Source organism: Hemiscyllium ocellatum, chromosome 43, assembly GCF_020745735.1.
Source record: "Hemiscyllium ocellatum isolate sHemOce1 chromosome 43, sHemOce1.pat.X.cur, whole genome shotgun sequence".
Taxonomy (NCBI): domain Eukaryota; kingdom Metazoa; phylum Chordata; class Chondrichthyes; order Orectolobiformes; family Hemiscylliidae; genus Hemiscyllium; species Hemiscyllium ocellatum.
Window position 1 is genome coordinate 7,926,807 of NC_083443.1, and position 17,544 is coordinate 7,944,350.

Below are 17,544 nucleotides of genomic sequence, written 5' to 3' on the forward strand. Positions count from 1 at the left end.
TCTCTCTCTCTCTCTCTCTCTCTCTCTCTCTCTCTCTCGCTGTCTTGTGAAAAAGCGTACTAAGATGAGTTTGTGTCCTCTCAAACACATTAGCCAAACTCGAGAAATGATAGTGGGCTCGGAGGAAGATATGCCAGGAGTCCGATTGTCTTGTCTGATTCTCCAGTTAATACCCTGAGCTCAGGCTCTCTTGTGGTAAGTGACAGTTTGATTGCTGCTGCCTGCGTTGTGTGCTAGCTCTGAATGGGGCCATTCTGCAGCACAGGAGACTTCAATGTTATCCTCGTGGGTTAAAGGGGCCTGAGGTTTATCCTGAGCACTCCCTGACCACCTCAGCAATGGGGGAGTGGGGGTGATGACTGGGCCTGGAATGGGGTTTGAATATTAATTTAGAGTTCTCCAGCTGACCTCTGTACTTTTCCCAAATCAGTGAGCAAACCTGATTGTCATTTGGAAATTTGTCTCGAATCGTACAGAAGACGCCCTCCAGCCCACCAAAAATAAACTACTCCTTACACTCATCCCATTCTCCCACACAAGGCCCCCACAGCCTTGAATGTTATGACTAAAGCTGAGGTCACCATCTTAACAGGACGGCATGGCGGCTCAGTGGTTAGCACTGCTGCCTCACAGCACCAGGATCCCAGGTTTGATTCCGGCCTCGGGTGACTGTCTGTGTGGAGTTTGCACATTTTCCCTGTGTCTGCGTGGGTTTCCTCTGGGTGCTCCGGTTTCCTCCCACAGTCCAACGATGTGCAGGTCAGGTGAATTGGTCATGCTAAATTGCCCATAGTGTTTGCTGCATTGGTCTGTGTGGGTTACTCTTCGGAGGGGCGGTGTTGGGCCGAAGGGCCTGTTTCCACACTATAGGTCACCTAATCTTAACCACTCTCACAGGCAGAGCATTCCAGACACCCCCTGCACCCCCATCCTCTGGCTGAATAAATGTTTCCTCAAATCCCCTCTCAATCTCTTGCCTTTCACTTTTAATGGTGTGCGTCATTATTCTTGATGCTTCAACTAAGAGGAGGAGCAGTGTCTACTCACCCTGTCCGTGCCCTTCATAATCTTATAGACCTTGATCAGGTCCCCCCTTGGGCCTCTCTGTTCTAAAGAAAACGGCCTGAGTTTACCCAGCCTCTCTCCGTTGCTGAAACGCTCCATCCAGGCGCTACATCCTGGTGAATCCCCTCTGAACCCTGCTCCGGTGAAATCCCATCCCTCCTATAGTGCAGAGTCCAGAACTGTGTGCAGTACTCCAGCTGTGGCTGAACTGAAGTTCAGACCCTGAGAGTTATGTCTCCAATCTAGCCTCACTGTTCTTATAATCTCTGCGTTGATTGATAAAGGCAAGTGTCCCATGTGCCTTTTTAAATACCCTATTAACCAGCTCTGCCACTTTCAGGGATTTGTGGACAAACGCGCCAAGGTTCATTCCTCTGTTTCTGTGTCTGTAGTCTCCTGCCACTCTCGGGAAGTGCCTGTGTGTTGTTGTCAGTATGATTAGAGCGCCATTAGCAGCGATAACCCCAAATCCTTCGGCCTTTTCCTGGTCCTCCTCTGCTCAATTGGAATTTGCATTTCTGTGGTGCCTTTTGATGCCTTTGAAGTGCAGTCACTGCCGTAACGAGGTGACCAGTTTGTGCACAGCAAGATCCCACAGTCAGCGAAGAGGGAAAAGACATCAGTGTTCTGGCCACGATACAGAAGAAAGCATCTTTTTAAAGGATGCATGGGCAAAGCTGCTTGGCCAGGTCCTCTAGCTGGGCGTCTAAAATGGAGAGATATAGAATTAGGAGCAGGAGTAGGCCATTCAGCCTTCGAAACTTGTTCTGCCATTCAGTATGGTCATGGCTGACCAACCAACTCAGCACCCCATTCCCACTTTCTCCCCATACTGTTTGATCTTTATCCCTATATTAAATTTCTTAAAAACATTCCATGTCCTGGTCTCTTCTGATTGGCGGCACGGTGGCTCAGTGGTAAATGTAGGGGAATGGGTCTAGGTGGGTTGTTCTTTGGAGGGTCGGTGTGGACTTGGTGGGCCGGAAGGGCCTGTTTCCACACTGTAGGGAATCTACTCTAATCTAACTATGGTTGAGAATTCCTCAGACTCACCACTCCCTGGGTGAAGACGTTTCCCCTTGTCTCAGTCTTAAATGGCCTACCCTGTATCCTTAGACAGTGACCTCCTGGTTCTGGGTTTTGGAAGTAGCTCTGGACTTCATTTGTGTGGTCCGAGTGTAGATTAAGGAGCTTGCGAGCTAATGGTCAAGCCAAAGTGTGTGCCCGTCAGTACCCCATTGAAGAGAAACAGTTGCATGGGTTTGGGATTAGCTTGTGTGACTGGGTACTTCAGTGAAGAACCAGTATCTGATGGTGATCATGTAGTACGAGAGGTTACAAAGACTTAAATTGCAAAAATAAACTGAGGGCGATTTAGTGAGCAATGACTGTAAATTTATATCTAAAATATTTCAGTGAGGAATTAACTTCTCCACGTATCTCTCATCTCTTCCTTTTCATTTCATCATCCTTGTCCCCATCTAGTCGCTTGACTTGCTATCTTTTGATTTTGGCTTGTTACCTCTCGATCGTGTTTACAGAGCCCCGATAATTATGAGTAACCATTCCCTGCTCTCTCTGCTGTCACTGTCCTGTCCTTATCTGTGAAGCTTGCAGCGACTCTGTCAGTTTGTTAAATAACAGCAGTCGCTTCTCTCGCATCGCCTGTGTGAAGCCAATAACACATGCTGCAATTTTTCCCTTTATAATTTGCCTGATGACCACCACCAGCCTTCTCATCACTCATTGCGAGGACCAGATCTCACAGAGTCTGAAAAGAGCTACGTGGTAAGAATCGATACGTATCTGCTTCACTCGGGGGGCCCGCATGGGGTCAGAGCATACCTGAGCTTGGAAGCCCATGAGGTGAACTAATACTGGTAGCTGTGTAGAGATTGGGTTCCAGCTTTACTGGGATGTGCCTTTTAAATGGTAGATGTTTAGTGGTGAAAAATTGACTCTGATTTGAGTGGTTTGTATACAGTGTTGGACCAGTGCATGGAATTCTATGCTTACAAATAAATACTGTATGTATAATCAGCATGATTCTTAGTAGTGAACACTAACTACTGCTTCTGTGTGCTGTACTTTTTTTAATCCTTTGAATTAAATCTGCAATTCTTCTATATCTTTGCCTGTTTTTCTCCACGCTTACCTCTGGATTACTTCTACACTCCACTGCGATTTCCTGGATCTCCAATTCCCCGTTAACTTGCTGGAATCCCGCGATGCCTTCGGAATGCTTCCCCACCCACCCCCCCCCCAATTCCCCCCTCTGATTTCCTTTCTGTCCGTTTGCCCCCTCGATGCTGTCGAACGGTGCGACTGGCAGGAGGCAGTCTGCAATGAGATCATGAACATTGCAGAAAAGTCTGTTCATTACTGCAGTAACCTTTCTCACCCGCTTCACTCTCGGCACAAGGTGTCTGCCCACAACAGTAAACCATCTTTGATCATTTCCCAGCAACCTCGGGGACAGCAGCAAGGGACGAGCCCGGAGCGGAAACTGGCTGCGACTGCCCTGTAAGTACCCACCCTGTTTCGCGGTCTTTTCTCTCACCAATCGAACACCATCAAGTGTCTTAGTGACCACGTCATAAACAACTGGAGAGTATCTGCCAGTCGGTAGATGCTCTGCTGAGCTTAGAGAGCAGCCATTTGAGATCAATGGCACAGAATAAGACCCTTCAGTCCATTGCATCCAGGCCAATCAGAAATCACCACCTAACTATTCCAGTCCCATTTTCTAGCATTTAGTTCATAGCCTTGTAACTTGGTCAGAAAGCTGCCATGTGGTTGACTTGGAGGGCGATTCCTCAGTCCTGTCTTTACTCTTGAACGTTCTCCTGAATGGTTTCAATGAGAAGTGAGATATCCAAGGATAGTATAAGGTTTTGACCGAATTTGGATTAATGCTGATGACTTGCTCTAATGTAGCACCTTTAGTGGAAGAAAACAATCCTAGTGTAATAAAGGAAGCCAAGGGGACTAAAAACACAACCCAGCCATTGAAAGGTCATCAGAATAAAACTGGCATTCAGTCAAGAGAGGAAGACATGAGGATTTAATGGTTAAAGGTTGGTCAATGACAGTGGTCTGTTTGAAACTTAAAGAACGCATAAGGGAAGATGCAGGTTGAACATTTCCCTGAGTTGGAGAGTCTAGAACCAGGGGCACAGGTCAGGTCTTTTTACTCACTGGGTGGTGAATTTTCTAATTCTCTACCACAAAGGGCTGTGGAGACTCAGTTTCTCAAGTAGAGATTGATAGATTTCTGATTGTTGGTGATATACAGAGTTATGGGAATGGGGTGGGTAATACACATTGAAATGTTTGATTAGCCATAATCAATTTGAAATAGCGGGGCAGGCTGGACTGACTCAATAGCCTAGCCTTGTTCCTTCCAAAGTAAGTTATGAAATAAGATTTAGGATCAAGAGTAGGCCATTCAGCACTTGGAGCCTGTTGCACTAAGATTCGCTTCCTTGGTGTCCCCATTTCTCCTCGACTCATTTGTTAGGTTTTAAAAAATCTATCAAATTCTGCCTTAAATAAATTTGAGGATTCAGCCTTCACCGCTGTCTAGGCTGGAGAATCCCGTAGAGTATTAACTCTGAGGGGTTAATCTCTTGCTTAAAAGGACCCTCCTATTTTTAAACTATGTCCCTCAAAACTCTCTAATTGACCAAATGTAAAAATAAGAGCTCTCCCTTTTTAGACAGAGATGTGGTTCAAAAGAGGGGACAGAGGTGACATGCCAGAGACTAGCAGCTGAAGATAACAGAGCAAGGCATGGGGCGGATTTTAACATTGAGATTGGTTTGTTTTGTTTTTAAATTTGATTTTTTATTGTCACATGTACTGACGTACAATGAAGAGTTTTGTTCTGCGTGCAGTGCAGGTAGATCATACCATACAAAGTGCATTAGGATAATAGAACAGAGTGAAGAATGCCGAGTGGCTGCACAAAGAGTGAGGTCAACATTAAATTTGAGATCTCCAGGTTTGGATAAGCTGGGGGTATTCTCCCTGGGAGAGGGGGGTAGGGAGATTGAGGGAGAATCAGGTCAATGTATACACGATCATGATGGCCTTGATAAGATAGACAAGAAAACCACTTTCCCCTGAGCTGATGGCACAAGGACGAGAGCACACAAATTTCAGATTTTGACAGAATATGCAGGGCAGGGTTTGAGGGGCAAATTCTTATTTTACGCAGCAAGCAGTAATTACTTTGAACTGGCTGCTTATGAAAATGGCAGAAATAAATGATTTCAAAAGGAAATTGGACTGACACACGAAGAATGAGCAGGGATGGATGAACGACTTGATTCCTGCATGGGCTCAGTGGGATCAAATGGCCTCATTCTGTGCTGTTATGGACGATAGTTTTCTCATTGAGAGAATGTTTATCCCCACTTTTATACATTAAGGACAGGATCACCTTTCTCTTAAAGACCATGTCAGTAATGGTTGGGTAGATCAGATTATGCAAGGGAGATACAGGGTGCCCTAACTTAGCTCCAAATGTAACATCTCATTAGTACACTGTTGGGTGCACCAATTGTCTGGATTTCTACAGCTTGATTCCAGAATGTTTTTCGCTTTCCTTCCCTCTTCAAGCTTCCAAGCGTTGTACAGCTACGTCCCGCAGAACGAAGATGAGCTGGAACTTCGCGAAGGGGACATTGTGGATGTGATGGAAAAGTGTGATGATGGCTGGTTTGTTGGTGCGTATGGGATCTTCCTGGGACAGAATCCATGTTGGAGGAAGGAATCTGGCTGTTGGAGCTATTTCAGGGCTTTGTGGGATCTGTCATAGCAATTTCTAAAGAAAGAGAGGACTTGTATGTATATAGTGCCTGCCACACCATCCAGTTATTCTGAAGCATTTCACAAGTGATTTGGCAGTTTTGAAATGAAGTACCCCCCCGCCCCCCAACCTTCCATCACAGCAGGATATCACAAATGGTTATGACCAGACCACTTCACTGATGGGGAATGGGAGTCTCTGTTGCTCACATTCATCTGTCCCCAGTCTTTGGGACACTTTTATCATTTAGCTTGGCCTGAGACATGTGCTAATTGTAAACAGAGCAAGCGATGAACCTTCTAATGCATCTGGTTCATTTGGAATCAGTTGCACTTCCCTGAAGATCCTTTATAAAACACTGTCAGTCACCGTGTTTGATGAACAATATACCCCATGGTTTCTTCCCATAGTCCAAAGATGTGCAGCTTAATTGGTTTGGCCATGGGACAGACAGGGTTACAGGGATAGCGTAGATGTGATGTTCTTCAGAGAGGCATTGTAGACTCAATGGGCTGAATGGCCTACTTCCACACTTTAAGGATTCTATGACTGAAGGTTCTGGCCATTATCCATTTGAGGAAATGTGTGCATGTTTGATAATAACATCGCACCTATATTTCTGACATTCCTGCTCCAGCCTGGGGCAGGGGACACAAAATAATAATTATGAGGGCTGCTCAAGATTTGGGTCTACTGATTTAATTTCAGGGTTTGTTTTTGGTTTTCACAAGCTCCTTTTGCATTTTCCCTATTTTATTTTCCAGCTGGTGCCGTTGAAACTAACACCAAGAATATTGGTACTGCCTGATGTATGGGAATCACAAATAAGTAGAATTAGAAGGATTCTTCATTATTCTCAATTACCATTAAACTTACAGCACACAATGAAAGTATTAATTTGAGACGTTGTAGTGTTAAATAATAACTTGGGCATAGGTTAGAAACAAAGTGAATTTCAAAATAACCAATGCACATTTTTACATGCACAAAGTCATAACCATAAGCAGTTTCTGTAGATGTGCAAGGCCACAGTTCATGTTTCTATCACACATTGTGATAGAAGGTAGCTACTACCTTTTTTTAATTTAAACTGCATTTCACATTCAAATTTGAGGTTGAAATTTTTCGATTGACAGAATCTCCATATTTTGGTTGTGAGCTTATATGCCCTTAAACTAGAGATTCCACGTTGCAAAGAATTCATTATCACAACAATTTCACGTTTCTCTTGCTTCCAGTTGGTTGAGCATCTCTTTCGTTGAGAGGTTTAGAACTTGTCTCCCAGCCCCCTCTTCGGGCTAACCCTCTTGCAGCCCCTTCCTGCCCACCGTGCATCTCTTTGATTGAATTACCCCGAAGAATTGGTGGTTTCTCATGTGTGAATTGACTTGTTGCACCCTGCCCCCACCCCGAATCTTTAACCCTATTGAAACCGGGTAATAGAGGGCCGGAGGGTGCATTGGTTAAACATCTCATGAGACAAATGGCAATACTGCAGTTCCTGAACCAATGTGTTGCCCTGGATCTTGTATTCAAATTTAAAATTTTTAAAGTACATTTATAATCGACGTTTTCCGATGTGTTGTGACACGCCTGTGGAACGTGGGGTTTGAAGCTGAGTTGAAGAGATATTGCCACTCCTGCACGTGACCCCATTGACTCACTGAGCTGAGCTGGTATTTGTAGCCCAAGAAATTCAAATTTTATATTTTGTCTTTTTTGGCCAACAGGAACATCCAGAAGATCTAAACAGTTTGGTACCTTCCCAGGCAACTATGTCAAACCACTGAATTTGTAGAGCTAGGGGCCGTGGTGGACTTTTGATGAATAAACAGCTCTTGTCCTCCAATTCAACCCTGACACTGGTAGAGGGTCCATGAGCTTTTGATTGGATTGAACAGTCTGTAACTTGGCCTAAACATTCTGCTTACAACATGGTGTCTTTCCTTTCACTGACCAAGGAGCACGCTAAGCACGAGAGAGAGTGTGAGTGGTATGTGAGCATAAGGTGTGAGATTGCTGTTGCATCGATCGCATTGACCCAGGGAATGGACAACGACTGGATCTGTTGAAAAGGGGAAGACAACTGCCCATGGTAGCTTAAAGTTGGACTCTCTTTTCTACACGGTACTTGGGCATACGGTCTGGATGAGACACAGAACAGGAAGCTTGAGGACAGCGGAGTTTCTGATAGGGATTGGGCGCAAGATTCAGAGACGGGCCAGCTGTTGTGCTAGGTCTGAGTTTTCACAATGTGGAGAATAGAATGGGACTCTAAAATGCAGAAGAATTTCTAGCCATGGGTAACCCTTTACTGCTTGACCCAGTGCATGTTCTCTGAACCGTCACCTGTCACATCTCATTTCTCTACTGTGGGTTTCGAATTATTTTATTGGAAATGGAACACAGGTAAAACATGCACCACATCCTCCAGATGAGGAAATGTCACTCCCAGTTTGGCAAAGGTCTCGCAGCTATTCTTTTTTGGGCTAATGCTTTTATAGAGCGGGTTTCTTTAACACTTGTTAATAGTCAGTAACATCCACTTAGGTCTGCAACACTTGTAGTATTCTTCAGCCACACAACCAGTAAATATATAATAAAAAAAAAGCACACCTTTCCCAAGAGGGGATCAACCCACTGCCGGGATAAAGCTTTGTGTAAATATGTACATTTGATTTTGTACAAAATTATACTGTATAGAAAATAATAATTTAACAAAAGAAATTTTAAATGGCAGACTGAAAGCAGGAAAAAAAACCCATACTTTTTGGAGCTGTTTTACAACTTATTTGCAAGGAACGGAACCTCGGTTTGGAGGAAAATACTTTGGAGCACCAAAAGAAAGCACATATGAATTGTTTATTTTTGTGTTTTTAAAACAAAAATCATCACAGTCAGGGAAATCCTCCTCCTCCCTGGTCTGTACAAACAGCTCGGCAGCAAGATCACTTTCTATTTACCATGCAGATATATCCCTTCCTCGAACACCAGTAAATTACTGATGGGCTGCAATATACTGACTGTACATATTCAAAACACTCATGTATTTTATTTACCACTTTTCAGTGAGCTGCAAGTCTTTATAACCATGAATTGCAGCACATTTTCTGTTGAGCTATTTTCTTTATTGCCGTGCTTCGGGATGCGTTAATGAAGATAAGAGCCTCTATTGACTGCTGTGGTTGCAAAATGCAATATTTAATAAACTTTATTCAAGCCATGGATGTGCCTTGGAATGTGTGTTGCTGTTTTTATTTATTTACATTGCCTCCTATATAGCACAGAGGGGCATGCACTCTCTCATTGATTGAAGTATCCAATGATTCCACATTCCTGCTCTACCCTCTCGATCTCAAATGGTCTTTCCTTCAAGTAAAGTGACCAACTCCTTTGTCAAAAGTTATGACGTAATTTGCTCAACCACCCTGAGGCATGGTGATTATAGGTTAAACCATTGCCAGTCACTTCTCTCTAATAAGAAACCAGCTTTGTGGTCTGGTAAGACTTCACTTCCACCTTCTGATTTTCCTGTCTCCATCTGGATGAAATCCCTTGTTTCTGGTATCAGTCTGTTTAATATTGCTACATCCTCAAAGGCCTGAACATCCTTTTAAAGACTAAGTGAATCATAGGGGTAATGTGGGCTATTTATCAGTTAACAAAGTGTATTTGATCACAGGATTGTATGCTGTTCAAATATCATACAAGATTAAAAGGTGTGGTGCTGGGAAAGCACAGCAAGTCAGGTAGTATCTAAGGAGTAGGAGACTTGACGTTTCGGGCATAAGGAATCATACAGTTCATTGTTACCACCTTTTATGTGATTCAGTATGAGCAAGCTAAGGTTGAGGTCAAAATTCATTCACACCAAGAGACAAGCCGCTTTCTGAGGAGAAACGAGCTAGCCCTCATGAATTAATTGATCAAACCAACCTAGGAAACAGGATGCATTTGTGATATTTGCCAGTGGCTAAACTGATTGAATTGCTGAAGACTGGGCAGTGTCAAAGTTGGCATGCACAGCTTGTCTGTGTGGGAAGAGAGTATGAGAAGATTGCTTTCAGAACATAACGTGTCTGATCAACAGCTGGAGATTGAGATGGAGCAGGCCGATCACCTGTTTCAATCTGATCCTCCCACAAGTCTGTGTAAACCTGTGATTGTCAGCATTCTACAGATAAGAAGTTTGAAGTATGTTTTGTTGGATATTTTGTTTTACTAATGAACATTAGATCTATCCCATCATTGGAACTGCTTTAGATTATTGACATCCAGAGTAAACCTGATGGACCAGCGAAAGTAGGGATAAAAACTCACGTCTCTATAACCACCATTCCCTCTAAGCTGAATGGTAGCCACTATACGCTCCATGTAGAGTGACAGGTATTGGCCTTCAACAATCACAGAATCCCTACAGTGTCAAAGTGGGACATTGTGTCCACACGAACCTCAAAGGAGCATCGAACTCAGACCCATCCCACCTTTCCCATGGCCAATCCACCCTAACCTGCACATCTTTGGACTTTGGGAGGTAATCAGAGCATCTAGAGGGGATCCATGCAGACATGGAGAATGTGCAAACGCCACAGAAACAGTCACCCAAGACTGGAGTCAAACATGGAACCCTGGCACCGTAAAGCAACAGTGCTAACCATTGAGCCACCAGTTGGGACATTTATTTCCAGTTCCTGGTGTGACTGTTGTGGACAGACCTCCGAGGCCAAGGCAATTGAAAGGAAAGTTAAAGGGAATGCTGCTCTGTACCAGCTCGTTCACAAAATGAATGATTTAACTGATTAAATTGCCAGCAGGTGGCAGTATGCGTGGAAGACATGCTGTGGGACATTTTCGTTCCCTGGTTGTGATTTGGCAGGGTGTGGCTGGGTCTGCATCAAGTCTCCAAGCTGCAGTCTCTGAGTGAGGCTCCAATCTGTGTCATTGAGTAAGGTTAGAGTCCAGCTGAGTCATCCAGTGACTACATTGAGGCGTCTGCGTAATATTTAAACAAAATTACCTAAGTTACCATTTGCTAGTGTTTTCAGTGCTCAAACGCTGTAAAGTTGGATTTGACAGCTTTGCATTCCTGATGAGCTCCCAGCCAATATTGATCATGGTGAAATTTGCCCACTCTACTCCAGCCAGTGAACTTCATTCAATAATCTACAGCCTCTCTATAACCAATAAGAAGTGGGTGAAAAGCCTCTAGTGCCTCAAGGAAGGCATTTTTCAAAGGTAGAGATCGGGTTTCACGAATGTGTCTAGAAATTGTTCATCTTGGCTAGGTATTGGTATAACTGGTTTCTGTAGTCGAGCTAGTACTCTGCTGGAAGGTCAGAGCCTGCACAACACAGTCTATTCTTCAACATTTAAAAAGTAACTTACAAGTTACAGGAGGCATGGAGGCACAGTGGCTCAGTGGTTAGTGCTGCTGCCTCGCAGCACCAGGGAACCAGGTTTGATTCCAGTGTTGGGTGACTGTCTGGAGTTTGTACGTTCTCCCCATGTCTCTGTGGGTTTCCTTCCACAGCCCAAAGATATGCAGATTAAGTGATTTGGCCATGCTAAATTGTTCAGGGATGTGTAGACTAGGCATATTAGGCAGGGGAAATGTAGAGTAATATGGAGGGGTTTGAGTGGGATACTCTTCGGAGGGTCACTGTGAACTTGTGGGGCCAAATGACCTGTTTCCACACAGTAGAGGTTCTATGAGAAGTCTGGTATGAGTTTTTATGAAAATCATATTAAACACTAAAAATTAAAGCTAGATTATAAACTGGGAATATATTTTGAGAGTTAGAACTGGACAAACGGGCTCAAATATATGAAGGAAGGAGCATGTACACTACTAAACTTCGGATACTCTCTGCAGGACTGGAGCGGAGAAAGAGTGTGCAACACTTTGAAAGAGTTAGACTTTTGATGGTTCACAAGTGATCACTGTCCATCATGATTGATACAAACTCTGCCCTTGTGTTTTGCTATATGTTACTCTATTTTAGTGAATTGTTCATTAAGCAATGCTAATAATGCAACCTCAGCAAGTCTCGATCTAGCACTCTTTTTGAAGCTTTCAGAGGCCCCAATATCAACTGCTTTCTCTTTGAGTCAGTCATACATCCCCACCACACAATCAGAAGTTACTTTTCCCCAACCTTGGAATTTGGATGATGTATCCGTCATTGTGAGTTCAGCAACTAATTTGCTTCGGCCTTATCTGCACACTCAATCATATTTCCCAAAATCATCTCCATCCAACACCAATTTAGTCATCAAACTTTCCTTCCTAATTATATCCTTTGAGGCTTGGAAACGTCTTGATATCTCTTCCTGAATATTATTAAAATATCCATTACGAAGTAGGGTGGGCAAGTTATAGTCTGTCTCTCATAAGCTGTTATTTCTTTGATAAACAAGTGAAGGGACAAAATCCAGCTCCTTAATTACTTTGGCTGACCTCCATAAGCTATGGGTCCTATTCACCCAGCTCAGTGTTCCTGTATTCTTGTCAAGATTATCCCTATTCCCACTTCAACAGTGAAAGATGTTTTTTTAAAAAAGGTCATGGCTGTTCTTACGGAGTTTCAGTGGGTATCATTTGTCCCTGGTTCAGAAGTTCACAGGTTCAAGAAAATAAAAACAAATAATAAATAACAAATGCTGGAAAATGTCAGTGTGCCTGTCCTGTCTATGGAGAGAGTTAATCCAAGATGGCTCTCTCTTGAGAGGGGTGGAAATGTGATGGGAGAGAAGGTCAGGGATAGGCTAGAGGACGAGAGGGGTTTGAGATCGAAAGGTCATGAGGCAAAGGTCAAAGGGTCTGGTGGCACTTAGGGAGAAGTGACAAAGCATTCTTCCAGGCCAGAGTTTAACAGCTGAATAAGGACCAACTCTGAGTAAAGATGAAAACAAGGTAGACAAAGGTCATTAGTTCACAACCCACTCCAGAGACCTGAACACAAGATTTTGGCTGTTCTTCTACTACAGTACTGAGGATGTATTGCTATCTTTCAGATGAGGAGTTGGCTGCCTTTTTGGTGAATGTAATACATAGAATCCTTGCAATGTATAAAGAGGCCATTTGACCTATTGAGTCTGCAACTCCCATCTGAAGAACATCCCACCCAGACCCAGCCCTCTGACCCTGTCAGGGCCAGCACCAATTCACCTAACCTGCCCATTTTAGGACTGTGGGAGGAAACTGGAGCACCTGGAGAAAACCCACACAGACACAGGGAGAATCCACACAGCCTTTCATCCAAAAGTGCAGGTCCCTGCTACTATGAGGTAGCTGTGCTAACCACTAAGCCAATGTGCTGCCCTGTATCCCATTGCCATAATTTCAAAGAGTTCTTCCAGGCTAACATTATGCCTCAGTTGTAATCACTGAAACAGATGTTATAGTGATTTGTTTTACTTCTGTTACATTGGACTTTGCTGAGAGCAAATTAGCTGCCTTGCTTCCCAAATAGCAACACTTTTAAAAACATGTTAAATTGATTGTAATATGCCTTGGGTTATTCTAACATAGACTCATAGTGATGTGCAACACAGAAACAGATCCTTCGATCCAATTCATCCATGCTGACCAGATATCTTAAATTAATCTAGTCCCATTTGCCAGCATTTGGCCCATATCCCTCTAAACCCTTCCTGTTCCTTTTCCCATCCAGATGCCTTTTCAATGTTGTAATTGTACAAGCTTCTACCACTTCCTCTGGCAACTCATTCCATACACACACCATCCTATGGAAAAGTTGCCCCTTATTTCCCTTCTAAATTTTTTCCCTTTCACCTGAAACCTATGTCCACTGGTTTTGGACTTCCCTACCCTGGGGGAAAGACATTGGTTATTAACCATATCCATGCCCCTCATGATTTTATAAACCTATGTAAGGTCATCCCTCAGTCTCCAACGCTTCAGGGAAAATAATCCCAGCCTATTCAGCTTCTCCCTGTAGCTCAAACCCTTTAACGCTGCAACATCCTTGTAAATCTTTTCTGTGCCATTTCAAGGTTCACAACATCAATCCTCCTGGAGGGAGACCAGAATTGCACAAAATATTCCAAAAGTGGTCTAACCTACAATCACAACATAACCTACTATATTTAATGTATTGATCAATAACATAATCCAAGATGGAGGACAGGGGTGGCATGGTGGCTCAGTGGTTAGCACTATCCCTCAGTATCTTCTCAAGCAGCTTCCCTACCACTGACATCAGGCTCACTGATTATAATTACCTTGATTATCTCTGCTACCCTTCTAAAAGAAGGGGACAACATGAGCAATTTTCCAGTTCTTCGGGACCTTACCTGTGTTCAAGAATGCTGCAAAGGTATCCTGCAGCTTCCAAACTCAGCGTCAAGACCCCAGCAGCAACTGTTACTGAAAAACTAAAGCTAAAAATCCTGGCTCTGGGGGAGCTTGACCCCACCCATTCAGGCTGCTTCTATTGTTCCAACTTTCGAAAAAAAAGCCAAGACATCAAAAGCTGTTTATTGAATTCAAATATACAGCTCAATATCTCTGTCTTAAAACCTCTCTTCAAAAAAGACAGGGCAAAATACACTTCTAAAAGCCATAGTATTGTCAATAATAATATCACAGAATAGCACAGTCTTGAAGATGGCTTTATAGCTCCCTGTCTGAGCACATATGCATCTGCCTCTTCCTAGCACTGCTTTAGGCTGGCAGTACTCTCAGAAACCATCTCTGTGGCAGTGAGGAAGTTGGACAGAATGGATTCCAACTCCTCCTCCAAAGTGTCACTTATAGAATATACAACATAGTACAGCACAGTACAAGTCCTTGGGCCCTTGATGTTGTGCCAACCTTTTATCCTACTGTAAGATCAAACTAACCTACATACCCTTCATTTTACTATCATCCATGCACCTATCCAAGAGTGGCTTAAATGTCCCTAATGTATCTGATTCTCCTACCACCATTGGCAGTGCATTCCATGCACCCACCACTCTCTGAGTAAAGACCCTTCCTCTGACATCTTCCCTCAACCTTCCTCCAATCACCTTGAAATTATGCCCCCTCATGATAGACATTTCCACCCTGGGAAATGTCTCTGTCTATCCATTCTATGCCTCTTTATATCTTGTACACCTAGAATCCTTACAGTGTGGAAACTGTCCAATTGGCCCAACAAGTCCATATCAACCCTCTGAAGAGTAACCCACCCACACTCATTCTGCTACCCTGTTACTCTACATTTACCCCTGACTAATGCACCTAACCTACACATCCCTGAACACTACGAGCAGTTTAGTATGGCCAATTCACCTAACCTGCACATCTTTGGACTGTGAGAGGAAACCGGAGCACCTGGAGGAAACCCATGCAGACTCAGGGAGAATGTGCAAACTCCACGCAGACAGTCACCCAAGGCTGAAATTGAACTCAGATCCCTGGTGCTGTGAGGCAGCCGTGCTAACCACTGAGCCACTGTGCAGCCCCTCTAACAAGTCACCTCTCGTCCTTCTTCACTCCAATGAGGAAAGCCTTAGCTCCCTCAAACTTTCTTCATAAGGCATGTCCTCCAGTCCAGGCAGCATCCTGGTAAATCTCTGCACCCTCTCCAAAGCTTCCACATGCTTCCTTTAATGAGGCAACCAGAACTGAACACAACGTGGTCTAACGAGCACTCTGTAGAACTGCAGCATAACCTGGTGGCTCTTAAACTCAATCCCCTGGCTAATGAAAGCCAACACACCATACACCTTCTGAACAACCCTATCAACTTGGGTGGCAACTTTGGGGGATCTATGGACATGGACCTCAAGTTCCTCCAGTAAAAGTTGACCGAGTATTTTGTGACTAAAGATTTAGTCTGAGAAACTCAACTTTTGCACAAGTTTGGATGGTATGTATTAGAGGCGTTTTACCAACTACAAACGCACCTGAAATTTCAGTTCGGTCTCAAAGAATTACCGTCAAAACACTTTGTGCATGACAGGAAGAGCTGAGCATACCTTGAGTCTGTAACAAACAGACATTCTCAGGCAAAACCTCAGCAAGTAAGGACCTCAGCAATATCTGGGACTTCAACAAGCATTCATTCAGTTCCGTGTCTGGTTACATATTTATTGTAAATTGTCAATTGGAATTGAGGATATGATCAGAGATCGAAAGGCCCTGAATGATTGACCCTTTCACCCCAACAGTACCGCTAAACATCGCTCATATTCAGGAATGATCGGTTTCCAAATGAACATGGGAACACTTAAGATTCAAAGATTTTATAATTCAATCAAAAGAATCACAAGCTGTAAATATGTTCCAAACAAGTATATTCAAAAAAGTTATTGCACATCACTGAAGCAGGCGGTGTGAACCTGGTCCACACTACAAATGTGCCACAAGAGTTTGGTTTGGACTGTACAGGACTTTGTACAGGACTTTGGTTTGGCCACAGCTGGAGTTCTGGTCACCGCACTATAGGAAGGATGTGATTGTACTGGAGGAGCTGCAGAGGGGATTCACCAGGATGTTGCCTGAGCGATGAGCATTTGCGTTATGAGGAGAGCTGGGTAAGCTTGGGAAGAGGTGGTTAATGGGGGACCTGATGGTGGTTTAAGGTTATGAAAGGCTTGGTCAGGGTGAATAGAAAGCAATTGTTCCCACTGGTTGAAGGGTCAATAACAAGGGAGCACTTTACATAGTGTTTGTGGCAGTCCATAGGACAAACAGGAAGAAAGTTAGCCATCAGGATACACAAACACCAGCTAGCCACAAAAAGACACGACCCTCTCTCCCTCGTAGCCCTACACATGGATGAAAAAAAACACCAATTCGACTGGGACAACACATCTATCCTGGGACAGGCTAAGCAAAGACATGCCAGCGAATTCCTAGAGGTCTGGCACTCCAACTACAACGCCATAAGCAAACACATAGATCTCGATACCATCTATCAACCCCTCAGAAAACGAACAGGAAATGACATCACCACAAACCCCAGGAACCCCATCCATGACAAACATATAAATAGAAAGCAGGAGACAACAGCTTCGTTTCACTTGGAGACCGCCACTGATGATGTTACCTAGCCAGGTAATGAAACGTCTGGATATCAAACCTACAGCTCAGCGAGCAAACCTACACCCTAAACCGCAACCTGAGCTACAAACCTTCACAAACCTTGCCACTGAATAATTACTTTGCTTCAGTCTTTTTTTTATATAGATTTTTTATTGAAAATTTAACATGTTTTTACAAGTTTACAAATAAAAAAAACCCAAATGTAAACATTGATATACAATTTGATCTTAAATAAATAATAGCCAAAATCTATCAAACAAAAGAAGAGATACTGAGAAGAAAAAAAGACAAAACTCAACTAACTACTAATCTAACCTACAACTAACCAGAATGTATGATTAAATCTCTTACATTACTCAAGAAAAGAAAAAAACAACAGATAACACAGAAATTGAGTAGTAAAGTATATGCTTGGAATGTGTTAACATCAGATCGTAACAAAACCCGTATTCATGCGGGATTCCTCTCTCGTTGTCTCAATTAGATAAAAGCCCTTGATAGAATGGCCGAAATATCTGTATGTGTAATTCAAGAAGGGCTGCCATATTTTATAGAATAATTCGGTTTTTTGGTGCATCATGTTTGTAAAGAAGTCAAAGGGAATATATTC

The 17,544-nt window shown here is 43.4% G+C and overlaps 1 protein-coding gene across 30 annotated transcripts in view; it reads left to right on the top strand.

Annotated features, from left to right (window-relative positions):
- Positions 1-9,117, top strand: part of LOC132834995 (sorbin and SH3 domain-containing protein 1) — a 434,648-nt gene extending 425,531 nt beyond the window's left edge. For 25 of the 30 annotated variants that reach the window (XM_060854191.1, XM_060854189.1, XM_060854190.1 and 22 more), the window contains 5 exons: positions 94-195; positions 2,797-2,853; positions 3,530-3,588; positions 5,689-5,795; positions 7,609-9,117. In XM_060854191.1, coding sequence (XP_060710174.1) covers positions 94-195; positions 2,797-2,853; positions 3,530-3,588; positions 5,689-5,795; positions 7,609-7,676 — 393 coding nt within the window. In that variant the 3' untranslated portion in view covers positions 7,677-9,117. The remainder of the gene's footprint in view (positions 1-93; positions 196-2,796; positions 2,854-3,529; positions 3,589-5,688; positions 5,796-7,608) is intronic. The other 5 variants (XM_060854201.1, XM_060854202.1, XM_060854207.1 and 2 more) reach the window with 2 other exon arrangements.
- The last annotated feature ends 8,427 nt before the right edge of the window (positions 9,118-17,544 follow it).